At 41.8% G+C, this 11968-nt stretch overlaps 1 protein-coding gene across 1 annotated transcript in view; it reads right to left on the bottom strand.

Moving 5' to 3' along the window:
• Window positions 1-1646: 1646 nt before the first annotated feature.
• Window positions 1647-11968, bottom strand: part of LOC306704206 (neuropilin-2-like) — a gene marked incomplete at its 3' end in the record, with an annotated part of 89597 nt that continues 79275 nt past the window's right edge. Inside the window, exons 17-18 of the mRNA XM_079170457.1 lie at window positions 3260-3322; window positions 1647-1972 (exon numbers count right to left, since the gene is read on the bottom strand). Of these exons, the coding sequence (XP_079026583.1) occupies window positions 1647-1972; window positions 3260-3322 (389 nt within the window). The remainder of the gene's footprint in view (window positions 1973-3259; window positions 3323-11968) is intronic.

The following is an 11968-nucleotide window of genomic DNA, read 5'->3' as shown; positions in this document are numbered from 1 at the left end:
AGCTTAAGGCTCGATTGTGTGTCCAAGAAAGTCAACGGTATTTTCCACTCTCCTCCTTTAGTCAGTCCTTCTTCTTCTTCTTCTTCTGTTTTTTTTTTAAGCGTGCTTCATTCAGAGGGGTGACGCCACGAGCGGCGGATAAAAGGCAGGATGATTCACCACTCAGTCCGTTCTCCACCCTGCCTCTTTTAACACTTGCTCTGACCCCCTGTGCACATACACAGCTCTTTGGCAATCCATAGGTTGCAATAAAACAATCACTGACATTTTGTTCACACAGTGTCTGTCCATCATTTGGGCATCATACAGTCTGAAAAGCAAAAAAATATAGATATATACCAAAGACAAACCCTATAATACTGAATCTAAAGCACGACTCCATAACAGCATGTTAGATTTAGATAAATCTCTGATTTTCTGTCTTCCATCTTCCTTTACCTTCCCTCTACTCTTTGAAAAGACTGATCATCTATCGTTGAAAATGTGTGAAAATAGAAAAGGGCTGAAGTAACAATTAAGACCATGACGTCCAACACAATGCTAAAGAAAGTCTAAAAATGGCGTAAGAGCTCTACAGGGCAGCTACGAACTGAAGCTGGCATTTCTTTTAACTTTTTTTTCCAGACACAAGTCTAAAACATAACAAAAACAGTCACCATTACTCTTCTATGCCACTGGTTTCACAAAGCGCAGACCAAGGGCAGACAAAGGAGCGAGCGAGTGCCATATGGCAGGCTAATGGACATTTGAAAGTCCCAGAACTCATATCTAAAACTCTCAGAAACAAACAAAAAGAAAATGTCCTTTTTCATCCTCTTTTTCTTCTTCACCTTTAGAAATCTAGATTCATTAGAGTAGTGTGGTTTGATATCTTTTAAACTTCTTTAGGGGGGATAGGCATTCGCTTGATATGTGTTGATTTCAGTCAAAAGTACCCACATTAAATGGTCCACTGGTGCTGAAGTCTTCACCAACAGCCTGAAGCTGGAGTTTCTTTTTTTTTGTATTTCAGCATGCCGTCTCTATTGGCCACATTCAAATTCAAGCCGATGAGGACAAAATGACTTTGCCCTTCCGCAAAGTGGTTAATGAAATTCTCTTCTTCATTAAGAATTCCATTACCAACATGTTCACCAAACACCCCGGACTGTGCTGTCATTTGTGGTCCAAATGTCCAGATTGTCCAGGGTGCTGTAGTCTTTCTCCTAGCTTCATTCCAGTGGCGGGCGGGTTATATTCTATGGTAGATCTGTCATTCATATTCATTTATTCATTCCTTCATTCATTCACAGGCTTTTGATCGAGCAGGCTCTCTCCTGCAGGCGGAGGAGATGTGGTACTGTGGGGAAGGGGGGGGGACTGGGGTCAGGTGTTCCCCCAGTGTAGGCCTCATAGCATGTGGGGGATATTAATGTCACAAGTTCCCACTGGCACACAAATAGGGGAAACTCTGGGATGAATGTTACCCCTTTTAGACATCAGAGCAAGGATATTAGGAAAGTTGACACTGGGGATTGAAATAACAGATAGTGCTTCCTTTTTGTGTTTTCTTTGTCCAAACCGAGAACAGAACAAATTTACTTCTGCAGGAGCTCACGGGACGTGTCTTTCCCCCCCATCGTTCTGTAGAATTCTCCTCCTCGTCTTCATGCCTCCGAGCAGCACCTCTGCTGGTTTATCTTCACTTTATGCTTAATCCCGTCGTACAACTCAAAGTTGTAGTTCTCCAGTGTCGTGGAGGAGCGCGAGGAAAGGCCGCTGTAGGAGCACGTGCAGTAGAGGAGCAGTCCGGCGCAAACGGCGCCCATCAGCACGCCCAGCGAGCTCATCACGATGATGGTGAGGAGGATGGGGTCCAGCGTGTACAGCCAGGCGTTGTCCTTGTCTTTCTCTGACACCAGGGTGACGGAGGAGGGGTCCACATCGGAGGAGGGGGTCGAGAAGGAGGACGGCCATCCTGGGAAGCCGTAGTCTGGAGACAAAACAGGAAACTTTAGAAAAAACATCTAAACATAATTAAGTTCAAGAGCAATATAATAATCACTGTGATTTACTACAGATCACATTTACTTCACATCTCATCAAATTACACCGATCGAATTTAGATCGTACCGTGAACTTTGTGCACTAGTGACAATTACGAGATAATGGTAAATGTTCAAATGTAATGTAATCAGGAAGTCAGAACTGACTCAGTAATGTCACTTATACAGCAGTATCTATCGTAAATTAGCTAACATTAGCCACAACAGGCTACTGCTTATTCCACACTCAGTCAGGCTGTAGCAGCAAATCCCTGGAGTGTAATGAACTGAGCGAGGGTGCGTCTTACTGCTCATGGATTACATTTTCAATGTTTGATTGAAGGATTGTGTTTTTTTTCTTCCTTCAACAATCGCATAGTCTCGCTTTGAGAATTCAACTGTATCGGAGGCAAATATCCCGCGTCATGGCTGATTAATTCAAGAACAGCTAATTCTGTTACCCCAGTTGTTATTGTTGACTTCATAAGTTTGGAAACATAATGCAAATAATTACTTTTAAGGTGCTCTCCGGTGTGTCTTGTGTGTGTTGAAGTGTGCACATCTAGCTGGCATAAGCGATCAGGCTAATCCACTTAATGAATGTATACACATGAACAAGCCAATCCGCAATTAGGTACTGCATTTAGAGTGTTTTATGGCAGAACACAGTACACACGCACACACACACACACACATAGAGACACACAACGGAAAGCAATAAACAGACAGTAAACAGACTTGTTTCGTGAGGTAAAGGCTGAGTACTCTTCTTGTATCTGTCAAGGGGCTGGGAGAAACAAGGGATAATAACACATGCATGTGGGCACACACACACACACACACGCATACGCATACGCATACATACGCGGGAAGTAAACCGTGATTGTTACAGACAGATGTTTTCTAGGTGCCCAGGAGGAAGTTGTCTGTCTCACTTTGTCTGCCACAGAACATGAAAGAGGAGGAGAGGAAACACACGCTAACATGCACACACAAACGCACACTCTTACTGTCTCTGCACACTGTCTCACACACACACACACACACACACACCAGAGGTTGTCTGTCACTGTTGCCACAGGCTTTTTTCTTGTGGAATCACAAGTAAAACGAAGAGCCATGGGCATGCCTCTGCTTTAAGAGCTATTCCACTATTATTTGGGTGAGACTTGTAAAACGGCCAGTGCAGCCCTCGGGCTGAGACGACAGGGAGAGAAGGGGACTTCAAACCTCACCTCCATTGATGGGGGTCTTGTGGTTGTAAACAGGATCGTTTCCAAAATCCATAGGCCTGGGATCTGTTAAAAAGATCAGAACAGAACCGTATTAATCTCAAACATCCAGTCAAGCCAGAGCTACTCAAGAGTCCTCAACATGTTGTGATACCATCACTCCATCCCTTATGTTGTCAGCACACAAGCTACATTTGTAGATGGAAATCAAACTACACAAACAGCTGAAAGAGTTCAAAGACTGAGTGATCTTGTTCAGACTGTGTGAAGATATCAGGCAAGAGATCGCCTACAGATTAAACCGTTTCATTTATTTATTTATTTAGAGAGAGCGAGAGAGAGAGAGAGAGACTGAACGGTGAAAAAAAAGATACCCACAACCGTTTCATAGAAAAATATCACTTTTATTACCTTCACATTCCCCACAATATATTTTCTTTTTATTCCAAGATCATGAAATTCAACAAGCTAAAATACCACATTCTATTTCTGAGGCAGGCCGAAGTGCAAGGCTTTAAAGGGTCTGGAAGCTCAACTCTGCTTCAATTCAGTTTTTATTCAAGGAAAATTATATTACAATCCTCAGGAAAAAAAGAGCAATATCTGAGCAGCTGATAATCATTTATTGCTGAGGCAAAGCAACCAAAAATGTATTATGGAGTGAAGCCGTAATAGATATTTAAAGGACTCGAGGTGAAAAACTAATTTAGTTGATATGAAAAAAAGATACGGAGCCTCATTTCCTCAGTTAGATAAGGTCAATTTTTTCTAGAAGACAATTTTAACATGTGGCATCCAGACTACGTCTTCTATAAACAGCCTTTACGAACTTCCAATATTCTCCAGTCTGTAAATGATAATAAGAAGTGAATACTTTTAAATGAGACCTGCTATCTGTGAAATGAAGATATCTGCTCATGTATTAAATATGAGGTAATTTCCTTGAAGTTAAAAAAGTGAATCAATGAAATCTTTAATTGTTTAAAATTGACCCAAAGCTGGCTTCCAAACCCAATTAGAGAATAAACAAAATAAATTACAGTAACCAACAAACCCTATGCTGAATGGAGTGTATTCATTCTCCGATGTTGATGGTTGTTGGGAATTTGATTATTTCATTATTTGATTATGGGATTGAGCATGTGTGCCTCGGGGTTTTGTATGTTTCTCCGGAGTTCAATATTTAATTTGCTTTGAGTGCACAACCGTAAAATCCAGCGCAAGTGAAACAGACAATCATAAAGTTGAGGTCTTTCTTTCACGGAGGCAGAGAAAGTGCACAGGAGGAAATACATCAATGAGGTGGCTGAAGCCAGGGATGAACGTTTAAGCAGTTTACCACTTCAAGGCTGGTTTTGTTGAGCTTGAGTCTAAACTAGTCACAGTTTGAATTTAAAAACTAGTTCAAGTTCATCCCTTGCTGAGGCCATGTTCCAGAAAGGCCAGTCTGTGCTGCAGCCAACAGATTTACATGAAGAAAGGTCTTTCTGATCAGTAAAAAAAACTCAATTATTTGAACAAGAAATCAAAGAACAATAACATCGTCGATTCATTTGATTAAAAATGACATCATCAAGGTAGGTTTTACAAAATAAATCGCACTTTACCCCTAAAATGTCACCGAAATTGACGTCTCAAAGCATGAAAGCCTGGAAAACTCCAATGGCCTGCAGATTACGAACATGTCTTCAAATGTTTGTCTGAACCACCCAACTAAATAAATAATGCTGTAATGTTATTATATATATTTAAAAATGCTGTATGTGCAGAATGGGCAGTTAGCCCTTAAACACCTGCTTAGCTGAATATGGCTAATCCCAGTAGTCACACTGTAAATTACACTATCAACTGTAACTCTTACCGAAATGCACTCTCCATCTAAGACTGCACTTAGTGTAGTACATGCACATGGAAGCATCTAATCAGTCTTCTCGTCTGTACGGTCTCACAACAGACCCTCAGGGCTCTAACTTATCCTTTCTCACAGTCAACTGAAATCACCACAGGCCTCGACGAAAACATTAAATCAACGGGAGAAAAGCAAAAGAAGCAGGATAAAGAAAAGACAGATGCTCGGACACTCTTTGGACGACTGTTGAACACTTTCTAATGATCCTGGCTTAAAGCCCGAAGGCTAGGATCCTGAGAAGAATCATCACGCGGATCTGAAAGGAGATTAAAACTCCCCGTAGCCCCATTTTATCTCCACTCTCCAATTAGCAAAGAGAGGAATAAAAAGAGGGCTTTTTTTTAATTCAGGAAAAGACATGGATGGCTCTTTGGCACCGTACGCTGTTCCAGTGGGGGCCCGAGGACCTGTTAGAGTGCTTTCACTCGTAATATTTCTCCAGGAGCAGAGAACGAGGAGGCAGAAAAAAAAAGAAAGGCCTGAGGGCTAGAAATGCTTACCGCAGGGTTTTATGAATGCAATAAGCTCCATTAACTAATTAGAAATATTAAAGGGCTTCAAAGTAGTCTGTGATGGAGAAGGGAGAGGGAGGTGAGGGGAGGTTGATTTAAAAGCGCTGCGTGAAGAGACGCCAGCACATTTTTTAAATCTTGCAAAAAGTTTGATGGAGAGAGAGAGAAAGAGAGAATGAAAGAGAAAAGTGCACGGGTAGCACAACATAAATACAGTCATATATCATTTCTCTGTTTGAATTTCGGACCTACATTGATTGGGTTACAGCGCAGGGCCGCCACAGTGAGTCATGTGATGTGTAAATCATACACAAGTCGATTGAAATGGAAGGGAGAGGGATATGAAAGCATAATATAACAAAAATACTTGTTGACTCAAGCACAAAACCACATTTTTACGAGACACAATTTGATGGAACAAGTCAATACGGAGAGCTGCAGGTTTGTGTTTGTTAGATTGTGTGCGTGCAGTGAGTTTAATGCGTGTCTCCCATCACACTGTCCATTCTGCCAAAAGACTTCTTTCATCTGCTTTTGTGTTTGAAACAACCTGCCCTCCTCCTTCAAGTCTTTCCCTCCTTCAATCCAAACTGCAACCTGCCTCCCTGTCAGCCTTCGTCTCGGAGCAATAGAAAAAATCTATCTTTAGAAAGTATAGAGAGCAGGTTTCTTTTTTTTTTTTTTTAAACTTCTTTCATCTTCCTCCATCTCTGGGCGCATTCTTTGGAGGGAAAAGGGGGCTCGCTTAATGGGCCCTGCTCCTCTGAGAGATTTTGCTCTCCTCCTTTTCTGCCTCTCATTTTCTCTCCAGTGTTTTTTTTTTACTGGGAGGATTTGCAATGAAGGGAAGGAGTAGAATAGGAACAAGCGGGTTTTGGTAAAAAAAGGCTGGGGGATTTGAGCATGAACAAAATGGTGCAGGGGGGGGGGGGGGTAGCACACAACATGAGATGGTGAGCTGCTGAGAATTCCAGGAAATAAGCACCACAGCGGTGCACACAGTTTTACAGACGTGGATCTGACTAGAAGTTGATACGGGGCTTTTCAAACCAAAACCAAAACCAAGCAAATTAAATGACTCTTCTTTTTTTAAGATCATCTGAATCAATATCCCATAACATATTGATTTGCATCCATTTTGAGCCCCTGTGTGACTTAAGCTTGAAGCTGGACGCTTTAATTAAATGAGGGACAAACATTTGCTGCTGCAAAATGGCTTCAACCTAAGTAACGTTGTTAAGATCATCTCAGTGAACACAATCAACATAACTGTTGCATTAAAACAATAGTCAGCGAGTAGAAAAAAATAAACATTGTATAACTATTATACATCAGAAGCACATGTAGCCATCCTGTAACATGTAATTGCAAAGAAAGAAGTTCTATTTAATTCAAAACCAGTATAGTACTCAACGTATAGTTTCTATTAAGATTCACAGTAAATGTAAGAAATTGTAACAAATCATCGAATACTTCAATAAATCATCATTAAGAAGCAGGAAAGGTGCTATCGTAAACTCATCTGCGTAATACAAAAACACACTTAAGGTGAGACGGATGATTAAGAAAACGTCTGTGTGAGGGGTGTGACGGTAGTGCTGCACTGGAATCCGTCTGATTTGACATTTCATAGGAAATGAAATGATAAAAAACAAATGAACAGTGATGCTAGATCAGTGTTTTTTGTTCTACAATCCTTCATAAGTAAGCAGCTCTTTCCCCACAGCATTTGTTTGGTCTCACCTGTTGAATAGAAGCCAAACTGAGCAGCCAAGTGGACCACATTGTCAGGTCACCAGGCTAATATGCAAAACATTCAGATTTTCACAAATTATTGATTTGTCATAGGATGACACACAAAAAAGATCTAACAGAAAATATTTAAACTTGCACAGACTTGAAAGAAAAGTAAAACTGTGTCTTTAAATACTCAACACACATGATTTTTGATTTGTTTCAATCATCCAGTCTGTGTGTGCGGGACATACAACGATGTTTGATTCGAACATTAACAGACAGGCATTGGATTATTTATATCATCAAGGCAAAACTGTATAGAGTCCATTCATACTCCGATTTGACACTGAGGCACCACCTCGTTCTGGAGGCGAAGAGGTAAGAGTTTTAAAGCACATTTTTAAGAAAAGGCATATCAGCATGTTTTGAAGAATGCACTCGGGGTAACACGCGAGACTCAATTATTAGCCGCTGAAAAAGTTTTTAAGTGTCCGTGCATATGTGTATGAGACTTTTGAGCCTTTGTGTGTTTTGATGCCGAGACAGTGTTTTTGTTTCTAGGTCTGCAGGATGCAATGTAAGCTGTCTCATCCTATCCCCCCCACCCCACCCCAGTGTAAACCAGACAGAGAACAGCACAACACTGATTCCCCGTTCACAGACCAAAGGAGCCACCCACACTGGATGTGCAGCCGTCTATCCGTCACGGCTGGACGGGTGGCACTAATTCTCCCCATACCTCTTCCTTCTCTGTTCTTAATCTGTCTCTGTCACTCTCGGTCTCTCAAAGGCTAGTGGACAAATACACAGCAGCTTCATTCAGACCCAGAGAAATAGACTTCTTTCTTTATGCAGCACACATTGCGACTTCTATCTCCCTGTACCTCTGTGTAAATCCCTTCTCTGTCGGACAGAGTATTTGGAGGCAGGCAGTGTCCAAGCTGCAGATCAGAGCAGGGCAGAACAGACATTTCCTGCTTTGTAGAAGAAGAAAATATGCTGTTTCAACACTGCATGTACATATGTTTTGTCCACAGTTTGTTAGGCAGTCTTCATGTCCAGGCTACCAAGTCGGGGTGCAGCTGCAGAAGCCAGTAGGCTCTTAAGTTCATCAAAAAAAGTGGCAATGTAATGTTGTTATCAGGCCCGCATCAGCCTTCACAATTGGCAATTAAAGTTCTTTCATCTACTCTCCCCAGCGATGGTGAAGTTTTCACAATTTCCTTCTGCCAGTGGCAGCCCACACGGAAGTTTAGCAAAGGTGCATGCTGATCAGTTAATTAGATCAGTCATCAGCAACAGGAGCTGCAGTGTCTCTTCTATGTAGATTCTCATCATGCTGAACACTGCTGTTGATCATGTATTTCAGGGAGTTTTGACACCCTTTCATCGCTTTGTTTGAACAAAGCATTCTAATAAAATGATATCATTCACATACAGTCCAGTTGTTTTCAACACTGGGAATCACAGCCGTCGTCTTTCTCCAGTCTGATGGTGAGCATGGGGTCGAGAATCGGCCCGGCACCTGGGTACAGGTGGTTTTGGTTCGGGCTCTGGACCAGATTATAGCTGAGGTTTTGGTTCTGGTAGCAGTTTTGGTGACTTGGCTGATTTGGATGCTGGCTGTTGTGGTACATCACTGAATGATGATGACTAGCGCTGGTCTTCTTGGGCGCCCAGTGGTACCGATGGCAGCACAGTGTCACCACCACGGTTACAGTGACCAGCAGCAAGAGGGCAGCACCTCCCGCCAACACATAGTACCAGTAGGCAGGAACAGGCTGCACCGCCACTGTGTCTACTGTGGGCTCCATCCCAGACATGGCACCCCCTGGAGGGCAGGAGGACACATTACTGGTTGGCACTACGGACGAGGGAGGCAGGCATGCAGACCCAACTGGAGAGTCAAAAGCTGTCTAATTGACTGTTCTCAAAACCCCCTCCCCCAGACAGTGATTTGTCAAATCATAGCTTAGCAACCTTAACTAGGCATCTGTCAAGCTTTAGATTTCTGCATATGCTGAACCAAGTGTGTTGTTTTGTAGCCCTTCCAAAAACCCACGAGTAAACGTATAAGGAATGGATTAAACAAAGTGTTTAATCTGCGTTTAATCGTAAAATGCAATCCACAGCGTGTCTCTCTAACTAGCTTACTACTTACAGTAGCAACAAGATTGCATAGCTTACTGGCACATCATTACCTAGATACCTAAAACAAAACTACTAGCTTAGTTTGTGGGGTTTCAAACACACTGTGTATGGTTATGTTAGAATGTCTGAATTTACATTTTGCTCACTAGGATTGTCTTCTCCAGGGATGCAGCTTTGATTAGCTAACTAGCAATAGCTGATAAAATCTGCCACCTCAGCCGGTAGAACTAATGACAGCCAGCTGGAAATGAAAAGACTGCTTTTGTCTACATCCGTCTGAAATCAAAAATCTATTGTTTCAGAAAGTACTAAGGATTTCAAGTGTTAAATCTGCCATTGTTTTCTATGTAAATTGCATACATGAAATGCTTGACAGGCCTAACAGTAACTAAGGGGGGTGGGATTCAGGGAATGGTCAATTACTGCAGCAGTGAGCTGCAATTATGTCCCTTGCTGTTATTCAACTAAACACAAAATATAAGATCTACTGCAGGCAAAAACAACTTCCAGATGTAGCTCACTTTCCCAATATTTAAACACCCAACTGCATACTCCAAGTCATCTTCAATCTTCATTCTTTATCAAAGAAATACTGATGCATGTATGTTTAGATTATGCTGTGTTTTTGGCTGATGCAAACGACACAACAATTAGCTGCACATTGACAGTAAGAGGCTCATGCGATGCGTTCAGATTCGATCGGAGAATGCAAAGCCTTGATTATGCAGTGACTGGCTGAGTTGGACAAAGGGTGGGGAGTGTTAGGTGGTTGTATTCGGCAGGACGCAGCTGCTTTTATCCGGGCAAGATCACATTGAAGGGAGTCGAGTGGAGGGAGAAATAGATGGAGAGGGGAAATCAGAGGGAAATTACAGAAGGGAAAAGGAGGCATTATAGGAAGAAAGAATGGAGTGAAATAGAGAGGGATTGAAGAAAGTGAGGAGAGAGGGTGGGAGGGAGGGGGAGTGAAGGGAGAGAGCTAATCCTGCCATGATATCTTTAATCCTGCATTAGAGGGTTTGTCTGAAACTTCAATACTCTGTCAACTCACCGTGAAAGAAACCCGCTGAGAGAGAGGTTGTGGAAGAAAGAAAGACAGAGAAAAAGAGTGGGAGAGAACGGAAGAAAGATAGAACGTGAAAAAGAAACGAAAGGTCAAAAGAAAGAGGAAATAGGGGCGGGGAAAGCAAGAAGTAGATGGAGACGGAGATAAAAGAGAGCAATAATGAAAGGACAGAGGCAGAAGAGGTGCAGAGAAAGACACAGAACCTCAAGGAAACCAGTGAGCTTAATTTTGCCTTTAAAAAAAAAAAACTTCAGACGAACTCTTTAAGGGTTTAAAATTGGCTTTGATTGTAAAGCTGAGCTCTAAGCAGCCTGAGCAGAGAGCCTTTGCATCAGTGGATTAAGACACAGATGATTTCTAGGGCTGCAAAAATTGACCGTTACTTTGCTTTTTTTTTTTTTTTCATCTAAAGGGGAACAAAGAGGAAATATTCTCAAGAGCACCACTCCTAACGAGAGCTAAAAAGTGTGGCTTTCAAGGAACCTTGGTTACTAGAGTTTCTGAATCACTGATCTTTTTCTCATTCAAGGTCTAACACTTTACACATCAACAACCTTTCCTTATCTGAAATTAGAGAAAGTGGAGCTGAAAGTGTGAGAGCTCTCTAGTCAAACTGAAGCCAGAATTAGCTTCTTTTCTGTATGTGTGTGTGTGTATATATATGTATGCACGTGTGTGTGTAGCATGATCGGTTAGTGTGCCGCCAGCCGTCCCTTTTTCAGAAGCCAAATGCCTCCTTGTTTGCCATGGATACAAAAACCCAACACAGTGGTTCACGTCACACCACAGTGAAGCTGCCATTGTACTGTTAGCCGAGGATCACATCAGGCGATAATCACACATTGCACTTTAAATTTGATCGACAGATCTCCTGAAGTTTCTCCATTCATGTGAGATTTTGGGTCAGTTAATTAATTTTATTTGATATATTTTTGGTAGCTTTTCTCCACCGCGCACTCGCCATTTTATAGATGATGAAGATTGTAATAGGATACAATTAAAATACATTGTTTGCCGTAATTACTTCCTAAGGACACTGTATTCCTCCTCACACTGCCTCACTATGGATGGAGTCAATCCGACTTTTTGATTTAAATGAATTGAATTTAAGTTATCTTGTAATAATTTCCTCTTTATGCCTTCGTCACTCAAAATCTCCTTCTCACCTGCAGGATTTTGCAAAAACTACAGAACCCCGCTGCCCAGAGCCACAACCCACACACTCATCAAGTATCCATATCAAGACACACAGATATAAGTAACAACTCAAACATTTATATGTAAATAGTATATTAACAATCTATGCAGTAGGTTTGGAATAGAGTTCAAGACTTTAG

The sequence above is a fragment of the Pholis gunnellus genome (genome assembly GCF_910591455.1).
Source record: "Pholis gunnellus genome assembly, chromosome: 12".
In the NCBI taxonomy this organism is placed as follows: domain Eukaryota; kingdom Metazoa; phylum Chordata; class Actinopteri; order Perciformes; family Pholidae; genus Pholis; species Pholis gunnellus.
This window is presented reverse-complemented; position numbering and strand designations above follow the sequence as displayed.